Source organism: Erithacus rubecula, assembly GCF_903797595.1.
Source record: "Erithacus rubecula genome assembly, chromosome: 11".
NCBI classification, from domain to species: Eukaryota; Metazoa; Chordata; class Aves; order Passeriformes; family Muscicapidae; genus Erithacus; species Erithacus rubecula.
The window spans coordinates 23,371,899-23,396,608 of NC_136663.1; the positions used below are offsets into that span (position 1 = coordinate 23,371,899).

At 41.0% G+C, this 24,710-nt stretch overlaps 1 protein-coding gene across 1 annotated transcript in view; it reads right to left on the reverse strand.

Moving 5' to 3' along the window:
- Positions 1 to 13,757: 13,757 nt before the first annotated feature.
- Positions 13,758 to 24,710, reverse strand: part of LOC306806556 (period circadian protein homolog 2-like) — a 28,912-nt gene continuing 17,959 nt past the window's right edge. Inside the window, 7 exon segments of the mRNA XM_079315402.1 lie at positions 13,758 to 16,197; positions 17,134 to 17,284; positions 18,818 to 19,010; positions 19,522 to 19,708; positions 21,401 to 22,242; positions 22,993 to 23,253; positions 23,519 to 23,692. Of these exon segments, the coding sequence (XP_079171528.1) occupies positions 16,048 to 16,197; positions 17,134 to 17,284; positions 18,818 to 19,010; positions 19,522 to 19,708; positions 21,401 to 22,242; positions 22,993 to 23,253; positions 23,519 to 23,692 (1,958 nt within the window). The 3' untranslated portion in view covers positions 13,758 to 16,047.

Sequence of the window (24,710 nt, forward strand, 5' to 3'; positions counted from 1 at the left end):
ACTCACAGGGGGGTGGTTTGTTTTTGGCTTTTTTTGTTTGTTTTTTGTTGGTGGAGAGCAAAAAAAAAAAACTTTATTGAATAGAGTGTGCAGTGGATTTGTGAAGTTCTTTAATGTTTCTGGGGGCTTGGAGGGGGACCCTCAGCATTCTGAGGTTTGAGCCCTCCTGGTTCCTGCTTTGGGGAGATGCCAGGTTATTTATGCTGGGATACAATACCTTTCAGGCAGCTGTCATTGTAAAGAGGAAAAAAGGGTCTTAAATACATGGAAGTTCCCAAACATAGAACAAGCAAGAAAGGAAGCAACCCAATGGACTAAGGGACTAGAGATATAGCTTTGTTAATAACCCCACAGAATAATAAAACCAGAAATTGAAACATTGGCAAGGCCTTTCCTTTGCAGTTTTCTTTACCTGAGGTGGGTGTTCTTGTTCAAAGGTGTCCATCTTGAGTGTTTGGTCCTTCTCATCCCCTGTTGTGCTGAATTCCCTTTGAACTGGAGGAGAGGGTTAAAACTCAGCTGAGCAAGGGGGGCAGAGAGCCTCTGTAGTGATCTCTGCTTTAGGGAGGGAGGTTAGGGGTTTGGAGTGTAAATGAAGCCTGGGACACTTACACCAAAACTAACCCTGCACACCCAGGGGCCTCTTGGACTGAGGCTGCACCTCTCTAGCCCCAGCCCAAGTCCAGCTTTATTTATATCACTCAGGTCTCACATCTTGTGTGATACATGGCTCTTAGCTCAGAGCTGTGTGTAACTCCAAGGAGATGAAAGACCCTCATGGTAGGGCTCTTTCTAAGGCTTCTATGAAAGCAAGTGCAAATCCTGACACTTTGGTGACAGAAACACAGCCCAGAGTCAATATAAATGTGCCAGCTTTGGGGCACTCAAAACAAAGTCATCTCTGCTCAGCAGTACTGCAGATCTGGTGTTGAGCTTTCCTTTTACTGGCCTTGGAGAATGAGAGCCAAAGCTGGTCTTCCCAGGTTCCTGCTGCTTTTCCCATTCCTGCTTTTGCTGCTGCCCTTCCCACAGCTGGGAGAACCTTCCTAGTCTGGGCACCTGGGCCTTTTACATTTCCTCTGCTGCAGGAAAAACAGGTACTGGGGCTGTGAGGCCACCTGGGCAGCTGCTCTCCCAAAGCTGGGGTGGTTGAGAGGAGCAGAGGGATTACAGCCCTTTCCCCTGAGCACTGGCTAAAAAGAAAAGCCAGGTCAGAGCAGTACTATGAGCAGTTTTTCAATAAAAAGCATTTTAAGAATGTCTTTGCAATATGGCCTTTTTTTAAAAAAAATCCACAAATTAAGTTCACAGAAAGTTTATATTCTCTGATTAGGTGTTGCTGGATTTGTCTTTTTGCATTTCTGTATCTTACTGCAAAGGTGTCAAATCTGACACTTGCCTGACAAAGTCAGGAAGAGGTGAGCATTTTGGGGGTGGGACTGGGGAAGGGGCACTGTGGGGAAGGCAGGTTTCCAACAGCTCTGATGAAAAACCAGGGAAGCCTTTTCAAGTCCTTCATAGAAACTGCCTTTATTCTTTTCCATTCCAAAGTGATACAAACAGACCATCTGATCTGACAGTGCACTGCCTTGTAAAAGAACAGAGAGGCAGCACACTAACAGGACTCCTCTCATTCGATATGCAGGTGGAGAATAATAGAAAGAAGGGCTCGTTTTCCCCTCTCTTTGCATGTCAGTCACTCACACCTGTTACAGGGGAAAAGTGCTCCTTGTTAGACCAGGTCAGCTGGGAGGACTTGGAACTCAAATCTCCTCCCAAGCTCTTGGCAACATGTACCAGGTCTTTTATCAGAGCCTCTGGCCAGGAGGCAAGATCAAGCTTTTAAATTACACCAATCAACTTACATCTTCTTTCATCTTCCACTAGCAAGTATCCTGTAGCTCTCTGCAGTCTCCCTCTCCAAATAAACGTTTCAGTCTCTGTTCCAATTAATAGGATAGAAGAATAAAGTCAGCCCAGGCCTCAGCAGCAGGTCTAGGCAGACATCATGCAAGAAATCTCTGCTAAGCAGCCAGTTGCTTTCTGTCTTTAACACACCTTACATTTCTTACCATCCAAGATACTGCTGTGAGCAGAATGGTATCAAAATGTCACAGAAAAGAGAATTTATTCCTATGAGAAGAGCTGGAGTGAGTGTTGGTTAACCCTGGCACCCAGAGCCTTGCCATGTTATGGCAAACTCTCCACAGCTCCAAGGGGCCATCCACTCTCAACAGCTCCAGCTGCTTGAGCCCAGTTTCAGGATTTCCCAATTTTTGGCCCAAGCACAGTTCTGCACACACACTCACAGCAGCAGCTCTCCAGTCCTGACTGCTCCTCCACCCTGCAGACACACAGGTTTTACAGCTCCCTGTTCAGCTGCTGGAACACACCCAAACTTTTGTCCAAGCCACTTGTTCTTTCCTCTGGAGATGGAAACAACTGGGCCAAACTGCACATCTCCTGTCAAGTGTGCCCCAGGCCATGGTCTGGGTCATCCTTGCTTGAACCTGATACACACACACACTTCAGTACTTGAACCTGATACACACAATAAATACACACATCTGTACTTGAACCTGGTACACACAATAAATACACACATCTGTACTTGAACCTGGTACACACAATAAATACACACATCTGTACTTGAACCTGGTACACACAATAAATACACACATCTGTACTTGAACCTGGTACACACAATAAATACACACATCTGTACTTGAACCTGGTACACACAATAAATACACACATCTGTACTTGAACCTGATGCACACACATACATTAGTACTTAAATCTGCCACAAACACAATACATATATCAGTATGGGTGGGACTGGGAGGGAATATCATTTTGCTCCACAAAAGAGCACAATGGTTCCAAGGTCATGCAGGAAGCATGTGGAAAAAGCAGGGATTCACTCACTAATCCAGCTGTCTTAACCAGAAGCCTACCCTTGCTCCGCCTCTTAAGAGATATTGTATTATTTTCTTTTAATGTGATTGCTGGTTCCAAGTTGCATCATCTAGCAAATTCCTGAGTCCACAGTTATCTAAATGGATAGTGTCACTAAATTGTCCACTTTAGACTCCACAGGCTTCTGCATGAGCTAAGATAAAGGAGGAGCAAAGGGGAAAACCAGCCTCTCTTCTTCCATGAGATTTTAGTGCCCTACACAACATTATAATTTCATTATAATTTTCAGTAAGTGAAATTCATTGCACTGCATTTTAAGGACGTAAAAAAAAAATATCCAGGCTGGTTCAGAAAACATTCAAGTGTGAAAATAAACCTCAGAGCATGAGCCCTTAAGTTAATTTAGTTAAACAAGATAATAACTGAGGGTGATTTGATTAGTTATACTGCCTATGATGCATTACACATATGTTCTATAGCTCACTTACCAGCAGAGGAAGTCATAGCTTCAAGAAGTCTTTTAATCCAATAAAGTAGAGCCTTAAGTGCCAAGACCTAGATAATAGATCCAGATTGTCTGAAATGAGAAGGAAAAGAATTGAAATTAGACACTAAAAGAAGTAATGAATTTTCTTTCTTTTAACATCAAGTGAGACAGAATGTATTTCCAGAAGCAAATACAAGTTGCTTTGGTTACAAACAAAAACTACTTATTAAAACAACAACATAAAAGTAATTACATTAACTGATCCCTTCTGGCTTTGGATTTCTTAAGTGTAAAATTAACTCAATTTGTGGTTTTATAGTTTTTGCATTGGTCTCTGGCTAAAATACTAGTAGAAACCAAGGAGAATAGTTTTCTTTGTATCTGAGAAAGCTCAGACCCAAGGCATCTTCAAACATCCATTCACGGGCCATTTCAGGAATTGCACAGATTCAGTCACCCTCAGCTGAACTCTGCAAAGCTCCTGCACCATTTAAAAACAAAGCAGAGCAGCCTAATTTAAAATCATCCCCAGAGAGGCACAGCTTAAAACATCCTAAAAACCATGTGCCTGTGTGCACGGAGAGGGGACATTACTGGGCATCCCCCAGAGCCTGTGTGCCCACCCAGGGGCTCCTGAGTGGGTTTCAGCTCCTCATGGCCCCTGTGGAAGCCTGGCTGTGTTTTGGGCTTTGCACCACCCATTACTGACACACACACAAATAAAACTTCAGACTTCCAACCTTCCCATCCTAAAATAAGCACCAGAACCAGCCTGTGCTGAGCTAAGTCACTATGAAACCCCTTCCCCTGTAATCATGCAGCAGGTTTTGTAATCAAAAAATGTGTTGAGAAAGGGGGGAAGCAGAAGAAACACCCCAGCCCCATCAAACTCTTCCATCAGTGGGGAGAGGTTGTTCATAGCAGCCACACATCTCACCAAGAGCTAAATCACACCAGCTGAGAGAATTTGCCTCCTTTGGCCTTGTCCTAGGTTACAATGGAAAGATGTGCCCAAAAGTGTGTATTCTATCACCATCTGCTGAAACCAGGTGGGGCAGTGATCTTTGTCTTTCCCATGACCCATCCTCCCTCCAGGAGATATCTCCTGTTCATGGCCATTGAGTCCCAGTGCATGACTGATAAAATTACATCATCCCACTGGGAGATGCTCCAGCCAGGGGAGGAGCCAAGCCTTTCATACCTAGAGAAAAACTGAGATTTGGAACACCAAAGCAGCCTTTTCCACTGGTTTCCAGAGGGCAAGAGCTACCAGACCTTTCTACAGGATCACTGCTTCAACAAGACCCCTTCATCTGCACTGCTACTACCACCCTAACTACCAGGTGTCATGGTGTATTCTGACTGTCAGTGTTTTTTTCTTTTGTACTATTGCATGTATTTTATTTTTCTCTTTTTTTTCCTATTAAAGTGTATTTCTGACTTGAAGTTTTGCTTTCAAACCAAAACAGGTCTGCAAATGTCACTTGATGTTTACAACCAGCCTTGGAGGCTTCATTACTCATAGCTGACCCCAACATTGATAATATTTACCTACACACTTCCACTTTCCAAAAAAGCTTGTTCAGATTCCTTTCCTGCCCAACAGATCCTCAGCAGATGCCTGCACAGTACCAGGAGCCCAAGATTACTTTACACACGTAATCCTGGTCCAGATTCTCTCTATCATTCACAGGAGCAGATTAACTGGTCAGAAAATGAGTGTACTTGAATTCCCCCACCCAGGCAGAGGGGGCACACAGCTTCTTAGCAAAATCTGGGTTTCTGGAGCAGATGCCCACTGAGGAGTTGCTACTCCCCAAGCAGCTGCAAGCCTCCCACTCATTAATTCCTCAACTGAACCAGCATTTCTTACTAAGCCAACATATGCACTCAGAGAAGCCCAAGACACCTCAGGAGCCTTAGGGCACTCTACAGAGTGCCCAGGATGTCCTTTATTTCCCAGCAAACTTTTTATAAAGTGACAGAATTGAGAAAGCTCCCGAATGTGCTTCTCACAGAAAAAGGGCACAAGTAGTGCCACATCACACCTGGTGGAGATGCCTTGGGGTGGCTCCCTAGAGCAGAGGCTGGACAGGGTTAAGAGAATAAAGTGGGGATTTATTAAAGGCCTTCAATAGATACACCTGGGGCAGTCAGAAGCCTCAGAGGCTACACCCAAAATGGACAATGGTCAGGAGTTTTTCAGACAGATATAAGTTTGGTCCATTTACATATCAGGGGTTAATCCTCCATTTACAGCTTCAGGTAATGAAGTCATTTACCCCCAGTTTCCCCCCTCTCAATTCATTGTTTTTTACATCTCCTGGGACCTGAGTTAGTGAGATGCCCTTGAGTTTCAGGCCTAGAGGAATTGTTTTGTCTGAATAAAATGGGACAGGCTGTGGAGTTTAGAGTTCTACCCTAAAGCAGTACAGAATTTGGAAGCTAAAAGCTAAAATCCTACAGCATGTGTGGGCCTGGCACCCCCAGCTGCACTGGTAGCACACAGTGACCATGGGGGCTCAGTGGGACACCCTGCACTTCCAGCTGCTGCAGGAAGCAGGAAAAATGATTCACATCCTCTCAGCCAGACTGAGCTGGAGTGTCACTCCATGGCTACAGAGCTCCAGTGGCAAAGCAAAACACAGTGCAAACCCCCAGTCCCTAATGCTGCTCCGTGCTTACTCAGGACTCAGCTCCCTGCTCCTTCCCAGCAGCACCACTCCTCTATTGCTGAAATTACTCTACTCCCCAAACCCCTTTGAAACAAATCCACCAAATTCTTACCTGTCAGCTTTTTGCTAGAAGAATTGGCTGCATTTCCAGGGAAATGCACACATACAGCAAAATGTACCTGCTTGCTTTAACACCTTGGGATTTATTTGTGTTTTTTAAGAGATGCAACAAAAACATTACGTTGATGTGCAAGTTGTTACAATGACAGCCAAGAACAGTTTCCTCTTTACTTCTATCATGAGCTATACAAAGAAGGGAGAAGTATTATCTCAGGGTTTCTTGGGGGGAAAGGTGATAAAAACAGATTTTACCAACAACTTCCATGTGTCTTTTGTGGGTTGATACAGTCACACACCAATTTACAGCAGTTACAATCAAGTTACAATCCTTTCATAACACAGGCAAAGGAAAAAGGGAAGGGGACTAAACACTCTTATTTAGGCTACAAGGGAGAATGAATTTGTAAGGTCAGAGCATCTGCTGACCTCTCAGGACTGTCAAATCTTCCCTAAAATCAAGGCTCTTGCTGCCAGCCACTGCTGTTGAATCAAGCCAATGTTTTCTTACACTTTAATTTGTATCACATAAGTACATTCAAAGCAAGCAAAATCATCTGTTTCCCAGGATGGAGTCTGCTGCCAGACACTTCACCGTCCATTCTGTATTTAGTGTGAATTTAACTCCAGAACTGCATTAATGAACAACTGGTCACATGTCTCTCAAGGGAGGAGTTTTACTGCCTAACTGGCCAATTCAGCTGAAAAAGCCTCCTCAAATTTTACATTCTCAAATCTCCTATTACCAAAATATAATGAGACTCAGGTACTGGATGAACCACTAAGGTCTTACATGAAGAACAAGTGTTGATGTCTGGATAACTGATACACAAACTCTACCTGTTCTCTTTGGTCACCCAAACAGATTTATTAAGTTCTACACAACACTGGAAACTTCAGGAAAGGGTTCCTCTTGGCCAACCTAGCAATGACCACTCTGACTCAGCCAAATATATCCATTTAAAAGTAATAGATGTAAATGACATGGGCCAGATGGAAACTGTAATATGCAAACAAGCATAACCTGTGTCATGCAAAATAAGTAGATCAGGAAAGGAAAAAGGTTACATGCACTCAAGCTTTCTTTGCTTTGGTTGTGGGTTTTTTGTTCTTCCCTTCCCAAACAGAATGCTTGCATGCCTACTGCCTGCCCTGGGAAAAAGGATTCCTGCAACACCATGGGAATTCTGAGGTATTTGGCTTTCTGGCCCAAACTGAAAGATTTTGACCTCTGGTCCTTTTTGAAACACATGAGCCTTCAACCCTGCTGCATCTCCTGTTAGAATCTCAGTACTGGGCAGGGAAATGAGGACTGGAGAGCAGGGAGAGCTCACCTGGTGCTCAGGGTTTGTTTTCTGCAGTGTCTGTAACCATGGCATCTGAGCAGCACCAAATCAAACACACCTTCTAAAGAGGAAGGGCTCCACTTCCCCTGGCCTTCCCCTGGAACAAAAGAGTATCATTTTATACATGTTGTGTGCTCAGAGAACATTTGATATGAAGGAACTGTTTGGACAATGATATTTTAGACACTTTTCTGAATAAAGCAGCCCAGTTACTTATCTGGGGTTTGGTTTACAAAGAACCCAAAATCTAAAGTTCCTTGACACACAATTTTGATTTAACTTATGCTAACTGAGAAGTTCAGATCTGTATTGATCTGACAATGCAGCTTAGCACACAACCTAGATGAACACAGCACTTTGTGGGGTTGGGTTCTGGAGCTGTAGCTTTTTTTGCCAAAAAGCTCTAAACATCACTTTTCTATGTCCTACTCAATTTTTTTTTCTATTAGTTTGTCTAGACACAGGGCAATTCCAGCCTGCCCTGTTTTGACAGCTTTCTTATTTGTTATGGTCACAGATTATAGACACACACAGATTCAGCCCCGTGTCTTTCTTTTCTGCTTGTATTTTAACAACTCCTCACTTCCATTCAATTAAACTGTTCCTAAAGGTCCAAGCCTCTAGAGTGATTCATCTTTGTTTCCTTCTCAAATTCTCTCTGACAAGGAACCCCTGTATCTCACCCAAAGGAAGAAAACTGTCATTTGCTGTTGATAAACCAATTTTTAAAAAGGCAACGTTAAGCAGTTCCAAAGAGACCTCTGGAGCTGTGTTATTATCCTCTTCCTCCAATTCTTTCACCAAAGTCACAAACCAGAGAGCAACAACCCAAATGTTTCCAAGAACAGCAAGCTGTCACCTTCTATATATAGCCCAGGTGTCACAGCTCAACCCCAGCCTTATCTAACAGCCTTAAACAGTGCAGAAACAAAGCTTGGAGGGCTGGGGATACATTTAATTACAGCAATTTACTCACGGTAAGTTTTGGCAACCAGCTTTAAGTCACCCCTGTGTGTGCTGATGAAATCTGCAGAATTTGGGGAAAGCTCTTGGATCCACACTCCTGGGAGCAGCCCTGCAAAGAGTGCAGATCTCTCTGCTCTCAACTGAAAGACAAATTTTACATCTGAAAGTTGTACAAGTTTTCTTTGGAAATGCTGGAATAAGCGAGTTGGACTGTGTGAATTAGAGGTGACAAATGTCATCTCCATTTCTGGACCCTTCTCAAACCAGATCAGGACTCAGTGCTGCTCTTCCCCACTGATTTACTGGCAGCTCATGCAGGATTTACGTGCCCAAGATACCCCAACCTCCCCTGCAAGGCTGCAGTTTGTCCCCTCAGAAGGCACCATGGGCACTGTTCCACAATTTCTTCCCGAGTCTTTGGGCCCTTTGATCCTGCCAAACCCACCCAAAAAGACTCTCCCTGCAAAGCCACCCTGTCAGTGTGATGAGTGAAAGGTAACACCATAAACTTCACAGGCCTGTGAACACTAAATGAGGTGGTGAAGGCAGCCATAAATCACTTCATCAAACTAATTGTGTCAGTAAGTGAAACACCATTTACAGTATGCAGTCTGCTTCAATTTATATCATTCTGCCATGAAATCCATGTGAGACTATAAATGGTTTTCTCAGATTGAGATACAGACACCTTTATCCCACCTGTTAGCTGACTATCAGACAAAAAAGCCAAACAAGCAAACAGATTTTTCCTTAAAAATCCAAGCCAGAAATCCCTGAAAATTCTATTAAAATTTAAGACTTAAGCATCACCTCATAATGATAGAGCAGCACATACAGGGTAGGTATTTTAGGGGGACTGGCAGGACTAATAAAACAACATTGTTCATATGTGTGTTCCTAATCATGGCTTTATAGCTGAACTCATTTAAATTCACTGCTCATGTAATGCAAAGTAATTATCACTAAAATAATATTAAATTCACTGCCTGACTACATCCAAAGCTTTAGAAGCTTTCATTGAAAAGAGTTTAATAAACAGCATTTTGTACGCTAAAGACAATGGAAGCTAAAGACAAAGGAAGAATTTCCTACTTCTTTACACGATGTGGGAATCCTTCAGTACTCCCATGTGGCTTTGGCAGTTAAAAAAATTCACCACAATTCTGAAATAAATTTATTTATACAAATATTTGTCTCTAAAAGGGAGGGTGACAAAAGATCTTCAAGGCAACCACGAGTGCACAGCAGTTTTGCTGCCTCAGGGGTGTGGGGTTTAGAAATAGGCATCTCCCTAGAAATCAGATCTGAACAGAAGGCTCTCCTGCCCCCTTCCCTCCCAGCCCTGCCCTGAGCAGCTGGGACAAAGTCTGCCCTATTCACAGGCAGCAGCAGCAGCTCTTCAGAACACAAAAAAAGGAGGAGGCTTGTAAAGACAACTGCATATAGACACTGGAAATAAGTCCCGATGGCCACATTCCTGCCATTGTCACTGCTGCCCGCATTGTGTCACTGTGCCATATGCTTTGTGCATGCCCAAACTGCAATACACAGCTTGCTGGGCTTGGCCCCAGGCTCTGAGCTGAGAGCTGGGGTTGTTACTGAGCCCTCACCCCACTCTCGAGATCCTCCTGCAGCCAGAGCCATTCCAGGTCATTCCTGGGTTTGCCATGCCCTGAGGCACACATGCATTTTTTTCAACTCCATTATTTCCTGGAGAATTTTTTAAAAAAGTAAATTCAAACCTCATTTAGCCTAAACAGGACGAGAAACTACACTAGAAGATAGCTATTACATAGAACAATGAAAAACACAAAATGGTTCACTTACATTCCATTTGATATTGAGATGCACTGGTTGATATAGTAAATTACATGTGTTCTCTCACTGCAAGAGAAAAATAACATGATTTTATGTCCCAGAATCCTGTATTGCTGCAGAAACAAACTACTTATTTTAGGGCTCTAGAAGAAACATTACCTCTGCATTGCAGGTACTGCTCAGCACAAAGTTGTTACTCTGTAATCTAATTAACCATTTTCATTAGAAACCCCTGGGTTTTACCAAATCTAAGAACAGTTTTCCAAAATAAGTGAGGACAGACCTGCCAGTATTCAAAATTGAGACTGAAGGTTAAAGGAGATGACAGAGGTTTATTAACACAAGAACTAAAAATCTTGAGCCTATTTTGTGTGTCAGCCTCGGTCTTTATATGGTCCCAGCATTAAAAAAAAAAAACAACAAAAAAAAACAAAAAAAAAAAAACACCCAGCAAACTGCAAACACTTAAACGCTGGAGAGAGGCCATCAGGAGAAACAAAAGTGACACCAAACAGAATGGAGAGATGGCTCAGGTTAAATTGTTGGTGTAAATCCTGTGTGCCACAGCACTCACCTGGGAGCTGAAAGAACCCATCCTGCCAGGCTCTTCAAAACTGAGCTGCTCCAAACCAGAGTAGGGCATGCTCAGGCCACCCACCCAACCCTTCCTCTGCTGCCTACAGCTAAGCACTTTAAAGATTAGAGAAGAACATCTGCTGAATTTATCCAGCACCCTGTGCAAAAAGGCCACAGATTTCCAAGGGAGTCAGCTGGTGATAGCAGAAGGGAAAGCAGCAGACCTTACCTTGGACAAGCAATAGTCAGTTTTTTTTTAAAAAAAGAAAAGCATAGCCAAAAAGTTCAGAACTTTTGAAGCAGGCAGTGCAACAGCAACACAAGCAGTTAACTTTTAGATCACTCTAACAGTTAAAAGAGAGCAATAAATTCATTATATCCTATTTTACTACAGACTAAGGAGTGAGAAGCACACCTTGACAAATCCTGGTATACCAGGAAATTTGAACCCACCCTTCTATTTCTCTCCAGAACAAATGAAAACAAATAAATGCAAAGCAGTGCAACCCTCCAGGGTGAGGGTGTGTGGCTGCCCCAGTGAGCCTTTCCCCAGCTGCAGCAGGTGCTCGTTCCCCTCCTGCACTGCACAGGCAGCATTGTCCCCTGGACACCCAGCCTGCCACAGGGACACTCTCACAGTGTCCTTCAGCTACAAAGCACTTTCCCTCCAAGTGGCTGAAGTGTTTTCATACTCTCTATTATCCACTGAGGTTAAACACTATTCACATGCTGCCACAGCAGCTTCTCTGTCTGCAACTACAGAGCCAGAAATCCAGGGCAAGGAAAGCTCTCCACACACACACTGCCATTGCAGCCTGGTGGAGCTCCTGTTTTATCTGCAGATGCCAACAGGAATACCCAGGATATACACTTCAGTTGCCTCAGTTTCTACCCAGTCTGATGTTACTTTTCCACTTGGAAAGCCTGGAGAAGTTTGGGTTGAGTTTTTTGTTTGTTTGGTATTTTGTTTCAGTGAAGCAGGGACACAGCTATTACACATACCTTTTGTACCACCCCTGAAAATAAGGTCCTCTGAGAAAAAGGAGTTTCTGAGCTGTTCATTACCTTGTTCACTATACTGAATAAATTTCTTAAACTCCTAAGCACTTGTGATCAATGAAACAGTGGAATTTCTGGAAATTACACTCACAAACTTTATCTTCCTTCAAGTCATCTGTTTTTCACTTTGTCAGGAACATGCAACTCATTTCACCATGTTCTTTTATTGGGTCAGAGGCTTATCAATGCCTTGGTCTCTTTCCACCCTTCTTAGAAACAAAAGAACCATGAAGGATCTTAATTCTCAGTAAGAATAGCATCTTTTTCCACCTCTGAATTCCTGACAGCTGTTAAGTGGACTAAAACCTGATGCTTTCAGCAGTCTGTTTCCCTTTTCCAAGCAGAGCTTATGTTTGCATTCACTGTCAACAGCTCCTCAGTATAAATTCTCTCATCATCTTATTTGAAATTTGAGCCACAGAGCTTTCACTTCACATCAAACAATGTCATGGCAAACAGCCCCAACATACAAGAAGCTGAATAAAGACAAACAGGGTGGAATGGTGCCAAAGATAATCCCAGACACCAGTGACATCTAGGGGCTGCTGAGATGGGAAGAGCTTGGCCAAAGTCTCCTCCAACAGCTCTGCAGTGCAAGCCCTCGGCTCTGACAGAAGATACCTCACTAACAGGAGTACACAAATACCTGAAGCCACGTTTAACTCCCACTCTTATATTTACAATTGAAAAATAAATTACCAAAAGCAGAAATAAGCGTGAAACATTACCTGGTAGTTTATCCAGCAGCAGCAACTCAGAGCTCCCAGGGGCTGTGTTAGCAGTTATCAGAACTTGTATCCAAATGCCAGCACCTCGGGAATGGCACAGGGACCCTGCTCAGGGGTGGCACTCAGGTTTGCAGCTCTGCCAAAGCACCATCAATGCATCTCTCCTCTGCACACTCACCTGAGCAAGGAGCTGAGGGGCTGTCAGGACAGAAGTGTTTTCAGACAGACACAGAACTGCCCAGAAATTCAGGGTTAATTCAGAGGAGTGCAAAGGCCCTTGGATGATTAAACAAGCATGTTTTAAAATGCAGGTCCTGGCAATTAAGTGCACAACACCACCATTCTGCCCTTGGTGTGAAGGCATTTCATCTGTGTGCTGAATTGTTCTGTGGTACCCAAACACCTCAATTGTGCAGCTTACAGAAGTATCTGGGTCCATTATGACCAAATAAGGGTTTGTACCAGCTTGCTGCATTTAAAAAATTCCATTCCAAACTTCTCAAAACAGCCATGGGAAAAAAGAATTCATGAGTTAACTCATAACCTGAACCTCCCTTCTGAACAGGAGTCCAAGCCCTGAGCTCCAGCACTGCTCCACTCACCTGAGAATTAAACACCAACAGGGAAGCACTCCAGCTTGGAAAGTCTCAGCAATCTTCAAAGACAACACCTCACACCTCAGCAGTAGACTGAAAATCACTGTACAGAGCAAATCCAAGGGGCACAACTGGAATTCTCTCCCTAAGCCACCCTGCTGGTGGGGTGCAGCTGACACTGAACAAAGCAAAAAGCACAACAAAGGTGTCTTCTGGCAGACCTGAACAACAAAGATGCTCTTCCAGGAAATTTGGACATGATTTCAGAACAACTCCTCGATATAAAGATTCAACCTTCCATGTGAACCTAAACTTAGAGGTCAGAAAAGCTGGCAGCAATTTTACTGCAGGACAGGAAGCCAGAGCTAACATCACAGCAAACTCTAGAGTCTGAAATACCAGTTCACATAACATCAGCAAAGCACTGACTTCTCACTTGGAGTAGAAGCCTCAAGGAACAAAAAGGCAACTAAAAATATATCTGTTTTATTTACCAGTTTTCTAAAAAGCAAAGTCATAAAAATTAGTCACAAGTGGCAAAACCAAAATATATTGCACAGTGTACAGAAAACATTGTTGACATGTTGACAAAGTGTCATCACAAATAAATCATCTTACAACAGTTTGGAAAAATTACAGCTTCAGAATCTTATCTATAAATGGAGGCATGTAGATTTAAAGTTACAGGAAAATATTTTAATACCACCCTGTAAATGCAAACACTTTAAGGATGCAAGATTAAGTCCATAAGTAAGCACATCCACAAAATGCTCTAAATATACTTTTCTCTTCCTTTCACTAAGTTATGGTTACAAGATGGTCATTGAAAAAAAAAAAAACCAATAAAAGAAATGAGGACAAATTAAAAAAGATATGGGGGAAAAAAAAGCATGCTAAAGCAAAGAAGTTCAAAGTGGTTGAGAAGTCTTTGAAAATTATTTGTAGAATTATGATGCACTCCTTTATATAAAGCTTTTATTTTTCCCAAACCCTGGTCCATGTTTGTGTTTCCATGTAAAAATGAAATATATTTCATATGTTGGTATAGCTGCACTGCTCCATTTATGATTAAAACATTTAATACATTGGACGTGAACACCAACACTGGAAAATTTCTCATTCACTTTATATTTACAAATATTTACTTTTGACCTTGCTGAACTGTTAAAGACAGCCATCAGATCTTGCTGGGTAGTGCTGCACACTACATTTAAGATATTTATTTCTTTTTAAAAACTGTTTAGCATTGATTCTGCTTGTTTCACAAGCTGACACATTGCAGAACCTGTCTCCAGTGCAAATTTTCCAATTAACAGCTAATTACTTGAAACAAATTATTTCTTCTGCTAAGCCAATACCAGTCACTTTTGGTTTTGGTGTCAGATCTAACTTCACATCCTCTCTGTATGCAAAGAGAAATATTTGTATAGAATGAAAATAGTCTTAAATTTCAGTGAATAGAAATGTTACCCTAATAAAAAAGAAAATGCTTCCCATGAAAAATATTTTAAGACAAACAGATCAAAGTTAATTCAATTAACTTTCGTCATTTTTCACCCCAAGACTTACAGCTGACATCTAGCAACTAAAATGTCCTTTAACTAACCAACAGATTAAAAGTTCTTCTCTCATGTTCTCTTCCCACATCCAACAGACATGAACAGCACAAGAACATAAAGCACACACATTCAAGTCAATACAATCTCAGAGGCATTAGAATGAAATCTTTGACAGCAAAGGATTCCAGCCACGCTAAATTTGAGATCATGTAAATCAAAGAGAGTGAGTCAACACTATTCTCAAAAATCACTTCTTTTTTTATAAGAACTATCTTCAAATGACAAGACAATCCTCCCTTGCCACACACAAATTTGATGTTTGTTTAGCCACACTGGATAAACTGATGGCCAACCTCCTGACAGAACAAGTCAGAAATAAAGGTTAAAGTTACCCCAAGCTCTGTCTCACAGCCACTGGAGCAGGGCCAATCATCCTCTGTGGTCTTAAGTTTTTAACATCTTTAAGCATAAGGATTTCTTGAGTATAAATTCTCAGAAATTATGCTTCAAGGTAATACAGTTCATAGTTTTGCAGTGTCCATTTAAATAGAAGGTTACAAAGTTCTCAGCACTCCTCTATACTTACACATCAACATGAAATTTAACCCCAGACCATCTTACAAAATCAGCTCAACATTCCTCTTAGACAAAAAAAGTTCCTACATTCAAAACTAGAGGCGACCAACAAAGAGGATGGGATCAACTGGTATGAGAAGGGCAAATGTGAATTGATTTCCTTGAAGGTTATTTCTTCTTCTACTATGCTGGACCACTTCAAATATTAAGAACAATGCTAAAGAGCCACTAAGCAAAATTGCTCAGCAATTTATAATGCTGAATCATCACCAAAAGGAGATTTGAAGAACCGTATGTATGTGAGGAAATTTTCAGCACTTTTTAACCCACTCTACAAAAAACAGTAGGCATCAATGAAAGTTTCTATAGTTTACAAAGAAATACTTGAGGCATATAAGTGCAAAATGAGTCTTTTAAAGAAAAGCTATACCATCTTCAACAATGTCCTTACTGGGAAGAGATTGCCACCATTTAAAAAGAGATTCATTCACAAATGACTCTTCTAGAGCAAGAAAAACACATTTGCTTTTATAAGCTGGATTCATCCTCCTGGATAAAAGATTAAAACCTCTATGGATCCTTCACTGTTGTTTTGAAGCAATTTTCAAAACAACAGGCTCAAAGGCTATGTTTGTTCTTCACTGGCTTGATTCAGGGAAACCAAGTTGTTTTCTCCACTATCTTCAATCATCTCATTAAGGTCCATTTCATGGATTTCTTCTTCATATGATGTATAAAAATTGCTCTGTATATTGTCCTCACAAAAAATACATTCCTACAAAGAAAAAACAAATACAAGCTCTCATAAGTAAAATTAGAAAAAAGCTTTTCCAAGCACCAGTCCATCTGCATGCAATCCTTGATTCCAAGAGAACCTTTCCACCTGTGCTGCAGCTACCAGATATATTTTACTCCACAACTTTTCCCCACACCATGATTTTATAAAGTGCAGTGTATCACAATTAAGGTACTTGAGAACTCTGCTGGAAGCAGTTGTGCCACAGATCACAAGGTGGGTGTCTGTAGGATGAGTGCTGCAGCAACATTAACACCATAATTAGGATTCTACTCTAATCCCCTGACACTGACTTTTGAACACTTATGTGCAAACAGAGATTTTGAGTTTGACAGCTTTTGTGCAAAAAAAGCCACAAATGATAAAAAGCTTAGAGAAAAGAAAATGCAATCAGGTATTTGTGTACGAATAAGTGAAATACATAGACAACAAATTAAATTGCATGGATCCTTTGTTTTGTTGGGGTTTTTCTCTTTTTCCCTTTCAAGCTATTAAACTACATAAGAGGAATAATAATCTTGAGTGAGAAGCCTGATAGAAAAAAAGGATCAGTGTATTGCCATTCATTTTGTACTCTGAAAACAATGGGCATCCATTTCTGCACAAAAAGTGGAGATTTTTATGTAGTGAAGTTTCTGCTGTGTTACTAAAGCATTTCAGAGACATAAAAATTCAGAAAGAGAAAGGAAATTTCTTATGCTGTATTCACCAGCACTTTAATTTCCTCCATTGGAAAGAAGATTTATGATAAATTGAACCAAGCTAGAAACCACTGCATTGAAGTTTGAATTTCTTTTTTTTCCTATGCATAATTGACCAAGCTTTCATAGGAACAGGAAAGGAAGAATCTAACACAGGCAGCTAATAATTTAAGCCCTATTATACATGCAAAAGTAATTAACCCATTAAACTTACAGAATTAGCAACAGTTTTTGGCAGTCCACCTTGCTGGATCCATGGATGAACTTCAATAAGCTCTCTTTTTTGTTCTTCTGTAAATTTTGGCTGTAGTTTCTGCATTTGCTTTAATTTCTGCTTATCTTCTTTTAAAACTGTTTCCAAATCCCTAAAATAAAATATGTTTAGAAATTGAGCTTCAGCAGTTTCTGGGCCTCATGCCTATGTGAGGTTACACAGTCAAATACTAACATTTTTAAAGACTATTTTTGTTCTAGAACGTTATGCTTAGAAATCTTATATTGGAAGAAAATGAAATGTGATTACTCCAGCTGCTCTCTGCATTTGCAGAGATCTCTGCTGGCTCCCTGTCTTTTCAAATCCCAACAGTGAGAAGAGTTTTCTTAGAGCCATTCAGGCTGCAGCACCAGTGAGACCAGCAAAACTCCAGTTTCCCTCTGCTGCAGTTCCAAGCTCCCCCTCAGTGGGAGGACAGCCCCAAGCAGAGACTCAATGCACAGCAGATAAAGCAGGGGTAACTGAGATGTGTTTAAAAAGGTCACCAAGAATGAACTGACTTTAGAACACAGCCCTATTTCAGCAGCCAAAATTCTCTACCCTTCCAAATGCCCTACACTTCCATCCAGGAACTTACAAAACCCCATCCCACAGCAAGATTTAGAAGCTGTATCCCTTTATAAAAGATGACAAGAGAAAGCAAGTTCTGAGAAACCCAAAATAATTTCTATTCCTTACAGGGTACCTAAGAACAGGTTGGATTTACACTTTACTTCTTGGGTATCACACTCTGACAATGAGCTTCACTCTTCTTACCAAAACATCCTGTCCTTTGGCAGGCTTTGCTGCTTTTATGGGCTGCTGGAATTCCCACCTATGGCTGTCAACACCTCAGACTACAAAAACTGAGAAATGTCAAAGTACTTTTAAAACTATGGAAAAAACCCCCCAAAGTTCTTACAATGTATTCTTTACTTTCCCCATCATGCCTCTGCTTCTGTATTTTGAAAGCTTGTTTACCTGCCTTTTCAAAGGCTTGCCTTTACTGAAACCTTATTCTTCTTAAAACACTATTCACTGCTCCCAAGAAATGTAAACAAGTAGGTTGAAAAAAATAACTCACAGACTTGTCACCCCTTCTTCCCCTACACCTACTCTTTGCTACTGAAGCAGTGAGTTTTTTATTTTTTAAAAAAATGTTTATTAGAAGCCTTGTCATAAGTAATGAAGAAGAATGAACATACAGAAGTTAACAACTCAGAAAATAAATCCTCAAGTCCAAGAGCAGCATTCCACTGGATGTGGCATCTCAAGGACAAAAGCCAAGAACTGGAGATCTTCCAGGACAGACCATGCCTATACCTAAGCACATTCACCAGGGATTTCTGGGCAAGTAGTTACAAATCACTGACTATGGAACAGCTTCCAAAAAATACACACAGTTCATTTCAACTCAGGAAACTGACCTAAAAATACAGCTAAACCTACTTAAACAATTTTTCCTTCTTGAGAAGCTCTTGTGTAGTATATAAAACATATAAAGGAAGCAAGATTTTTTCTTGACACTGAGCTAAACATTAAAACCAGTTTATTTCTGCTGAGACAGAGATTCCTATCCATCTATCCTGTACATTCTGCTTCCCCTAAGTAGAGAACGTGTGAAGGGCTGTGGCACTGGAATTACCTTGAGGGGATCTGGTAAGTCATCATCACTGTGTCATCTGTGTTAGCCATCAGCAGCCAGATGGGATCCTGAAGCACATATTTGATGAAGTGCTCACTTTCTTCCATTTCTGTCTTCATTTTGGTTTTATGGTGATTCTCTGAGGAATCAATGCTCCCAAAGTATTTGCTGGTGTGACTAGTTTCACTGCTACCTGTAAACAGAGATTTAACATTTCATTATAAATTGTTCAATACATGGATTATACATGGAAAGTTTTTGAGTGTAGAGAAGATTAAAGAGAACTGAATGTATAAATACAATCACTATTCTACCTCTTTCTTTTGAACAGAGGGAAATTCCACCCTTCCACACATTAATCTTTTAAAAACTAGAATTCTTCAGTAAAGTCTCCATTAAATTTCAACAAAATAATTAACTCACTTTAATTTAAAAGCTTTAAATTAACATGAAGGAGTATGGTCTTTTTATTATTCCTTTATGCCTGCATAATACCTTAATGCCTGTTTTACACACACTTACAAAAGGTTCCATTCTCTAATTCAAGCACAATAGAAAAACATTTGTGTAATGATGTAAGAAAGAAATCAAGAATAAACTATGCAACAAGGAGTAAAGACAAAGCTTTTCACTTGCTGCTCATGGTGTCTGCAATTCCTCAAACTCTTCAGCAAGGCCAGGAGGGCTCTGGCTGCCTGAGTTACCTGTTCTGCTCCCTGACATGCCACAGCCATTGGACCCAGAGCCCAGGGACTCAGCAGCTGCAGACACTCCACTCCCTGAAGAGGCTGAGCCAGTGCCTGAACATGCATCCTCCTGCAGTAAAATGTCAAGCAGGACACTGGACATGGAGAGTTCATCACTGTTTTGAGCATCCATTGGAGATTCAGCCTAATGATAAGGTGAAAAAATAAAATTAAAAAAACAAACACCAAAAATCAACACTCTTTATTACTAAATCTAATAGATTTGTCACTTTAAATAAATACTCAGAAATTATGCTTCAGGGTAATAAACAGTTCACAATTTTGCAGTGTCCTTTTAAATAAAAGGTTACAAAGTTGTCAGCACTCCTTTACACTTACACATTAGCATGAACTTTAACCCCAGATCATCATTAGCTCAACACTCCTCTTAGACAAAAAAGTTTTTACATTCAAAACTAGAAGAGACAGAGGATGGGATCAACTGGGATGAGAAGGGCATATGAGATTGGCTTTAGTTATTAATACAGTTATTAATAAATGTAATAACTGGAGTACTAATCACATAAATCATTAGTAATAAACCCATTTCACTTCATAGTCTAATGTTTATGTAATTATTCAAAGACAGCAACCAATAACATATGCCAAGGAATAATGAAATGGACTGACAGGCAGACCAACTGAATTGGTTTTTAAAAAATTACTAATATAGTTTCATGAGAAAGTAAGAAACTTATTTCCTGTTCACTTTTGATAGCACCTACTGTCCTGGACAAATCAGATTTTACCCAAGCCTCTCACAACATACTAGCAATAGCTCCTACTATAATCTGCCTCAAAGGATTTGCATCAACATTTTTCACTGTTCTATCTCCTTGAGATGAGAAGGAACAGTAGCACTGAGGGTAAGAAAATGTTCCCAGGTGCTTCCTAGCAAGATCATTTATTTGTATATTTTTAAGGGAAGGAGCATTAACTACACTAATTTTTAACCTAACCAAAACTTGACTGCAAATCAGTTTTACTCCAAATCAGTTTGAAGATTAAATATTAGAAATTAAGGCTTAAATTAGCAAAACATGCAAGAATGGAAAGGACTGACTTCATCCTGTGCACTTTACTGAATAATGGAAAGAGGCAGCCAATAAGGATATAGGATGCAGCTCCATCCCATCAGCATTTATAACAATATTCTATTGTGCCTTTAGAAAACACAAACAACAGTTTACATATTTCTACCATGGAAACCTTTACAGACATATTACTCCATCTCAAGTTATTTGTTAGACTGATTTATCAAATTGAAATGAACCAGAAAATAAAAAAAGCTTGAAGCAACCAAATAGTTCAGCATAGTTTTAGTGCAACAAATAAAACAAAAGTAAAGTCATGGTCTGCAAGAAACTATGAATTCTTCATTTACTTTGGTTGTTTGTAAACACAGATGTGATTTGAATTTAAATCAGCTTCTTTCAGACCACTTACAGATTGTTTTTCCCATGTACACAAGCTCACTAGCACAAAAGTTTTTGCTAAAAATAAAGTGCCCACATTACTTTACAGTTTATTTCAGTGGTTTTCAATGGCTTATCCATATTCTTATTTTCTTCAATGAAATGGAACAAAACTCTTTCACAATATATTTCTAAGCTACCTAGTGTAACTTTTGAAGAATGATGAGGTAGATTTAATTTTTAAAGGTTGAGACTATTCTGTTTGGACTTCATCTTTTATTCAGTTTGCTGAAGCTTGAATTCACCAACTACAGCTCCTTGCATGATATAACTTCTGTCTATTGCTAACAAACAGGTCCTGAAGTGACAGGACTGAAGGTGATGCAGCAGAGCCAGGAGAAGGGGGTGTGATCCAGACTTACAGGTAAGGATTCCTTCCCACTGCCGTTATCTGCTGTCCTGATCTTGCCTATGGCTCCTTCCTCTCCCAAAGCTCCGTGTAAACCCGCAGGAGCTCCACTCTCTGCAGTTTTTGTGGTCTCCTCCAGCTGCAGGAGGTTGAGGGGAGAGCTGCACCTGGACTGGAACAGAGGGGGTGAAGCCTGGTCCTGAGGCCCCGGCGACTGTGGAGTGCAGGAACGGGAGGGGTCGTTGCGTGGCTCTGCCACTGGAGCCTTCTCAGCCTCTGCTGGAGGGTTGTACTGGAATGGCTGGGCTGGGAAAAACTGCTGTGGGAAGGGGCTGGCTGTGGCAAAGGGGGGCTGTGCTGGGAACACCGGCTGTGAGAAGGCAGGATGGGCAGGGAAGTTGGGCTGGCTGGGGTAAAGCGTTGGAGGTAAGTTATTGTTCATCTCTGGGTACATGTAGTTGGGGAGCACAAGAGCCACCATGGGGGTCATGAAGGGTGCAGAGAACTGGGATGGCTGCATAGGGCAAGTGTTTCCAGAGTCTGGCAAGTGATTGAAACCAGAGAGTGAAGTTTCAGGAGCCGGCGGCACTGTCCCTGCTGCTGGAAAAACAGGGAGGGAATAGGCAGGCATGACAGTGGGGAAGGACACTGCTGAGTAGCTGGCTTGGGAAGCCTCTGATGGTGACCAAGCTGTGGCATTTAACCCTTGCAGGGGGAAGCGATGGGGGAATTTAGCTCCAGAAGTTGTGCTGTCTGAAGACTCCTGTGGTTTAATGCGCTTCGATTTCCTGTTCTTCCCACTTTTCTTCCAAGGCTGATCCATCCCAGAAGTGGCATTCCTCTGTCCACGGCCACCTGCAAAAGGAAAAGTTGTAAGAAAGGTTATAAAAATCTAGCTATGCAGGATCTGTATAGCTATTTAAATTTTAAAAATAAAGATAAAAATCTGGAAAGAAATGCTTAGCAGTGTCTGACTTTGTTCTCATTTCGGTCTTGACTTGGAACAGAAGACAGATCACATCAAGCACTTCTGAAAATGCTACCCAGAGCTTCCAGGCCTAATAAACAAAACCATCTCACTAGTACTGCTAGTCTCTGCCATTTCCATTCTGCCGATCACATTATGACCTTAAAGGCAACCAGACAATCATCAGATTGTCTCAGCAATTACACAACAGTGTAATGGGGAAAACTGGAAAACATAGGAGCTGAAAACAAAACAAAACCACAAATCTGAATAAAAGACAGATGGCAAGACAGAAGGAAAAGAAAAGCATGGGAATACAAGCACAGATACAGTAAAGCAAACATCCTAAAAGTAGGTTTTGTTGTCCCTTGAAAGTAGATGCATGACAGTAACAGCATAGAGAACAGAAAAATCAAAATATTAGCTACTAAAACATCCATTATGACACTAAAAGCAACATTCCTCTTTAAATCTTCTAGGAAGATTTGTCACAATTTTTTTTCTGTGGGTTTGGAAAATAGCATGCAACTGTCACTGTCCACACAGGTCCAACAAAACAATTAAAAATGGAAATGCCCTCCCAGCAGGATGTACTTTCTACATAAATACAAGTTTTATTGTGAAAACTATTGCCATACCACGTTCAGCAGGCCGTCCTTTTGGTTTATCTTGTAAGTAGTAATTGCAGTGTGATTGAAAAATATTAAATCTCTTGATTTCTTTGAATTTATTCAAGAAGCTCTGCTCCTCTTTTTGTGTATGCACTGCAAGGACCTCCTTTGTAAGTCCCAGTTTTTTAAATGGCTCCTTCTCTTGATTTATGTGTGCAGAGCTGGATGGAGGGGCAAGAAGTTGGCCATCTATGACTTCGGCTCCACTTGGCCCATCTTCTATCATTTCTATAGGAACAGAAGGCAAAACACTCCAGTTGAAGCAAAGAAAGCAAAGAAAACCCTGTACATGCATTTTTAAGGTATTACATTTCTGTAATGATTTTGCTGCAAGTTTGAGATTACACATTCCATCCTATTTATCCCACTTGCTAAGACCATCTTGGCTGTAAGAAAATGTAAGTCATGAGCAGACATCAGCCTTTCACAAGTCTGAAATTTGAACTTGCTGGCACTTGCCATCTTGAATTAAAAATATTGGCAAAAGTCTTACCTAATTCAGGTTGTGTTTTTTTGTCTCCAACATGAACAATGGTGCTACTGTAGCTGCACTGACTGGTCAGAGACACAACACTTTCAGGCTTGCCAGGTAAAGCCAAAGATGTTAAGTGAGCACCAACCACTGGGGGACCACTTGATTTACCAGATGCCTTCAACACAGCAGGATCTGTTGAAAGAAATAAAGTTGCAGCTTACTGAACATAAACTAGAGCAAATTCAAGTTACATGCTGATAGGGCTACAAAAGTAAAGGATAAACTGTGCTTGACAAGACAAGAAAGTGAACTTTTTACATTCCAGGAGGAACAAATGCAATCCTCTAAGCCCATATATAGCCAAGCCAAACCTTTTCAATGAAGGACATTTCCTCTTTTTCTGGTCTTCAATCTTCTTTTATGGCACAATTTTGGAAGAAAATTTCTAGCCTCTTCCAGCCCAAGAATAAATTGCTCCCAGCTCCCACAGTGTTGTACACCGATTTATTTCATTAGCTGGTTACTCTAAGTTTTGAACATCTAGCTATTTAATATTCTCTCCCTTGAAAGCTACACACAGTAGTCCAGCAGAGGTCAGAGCAGTGCCTCACAAAACAGCATTAAGACATTTCTCCTCTCACAGGAATACTTCCATAATGAATATTTCAGGTCTAAAGTTTGCCTTTTCCTGACTGGTGACTTCATCTGTCTCAGACATCCACACAACAAAGAGCTGGTGACCCACATCATCTCCTGCCAACCAGAACCACAGAGACTCCAAATTACAGCATTTCAATCCTTTCTGCAGGGCTCTCTGCTCCTGGTCTACTGATACCTTCTAATTTGATTCTAAAAGCTGCATTAGAACCTCTTTTCAAAGCTTATCAAATAGCCAAGATCATTCCCACAACCAATTTTTGAGAAACTCCACTGGACAGTCTCCCTTCAGCCTCATATAATGACAAGGTAGAACAAGCAAATCTCTCATTTGCATGCAGTTCTTTACCAGTCTCACAATCTTTGTACTAACCAGTTGCATTGTTCATTTAGCTCCCCATCCAGACAAGGGGCTATGTCAAATGCTACAGCTAAGGCCTAAAAAATTAATTGAATGTTTCTGTCTGCAGCAGACTTTTTAGACAGCTCACCTCAGTAATCCCCATCTTTTTGTTTTCCTAGATGAACATTGGGTTTTAACTTCTTACAAAAC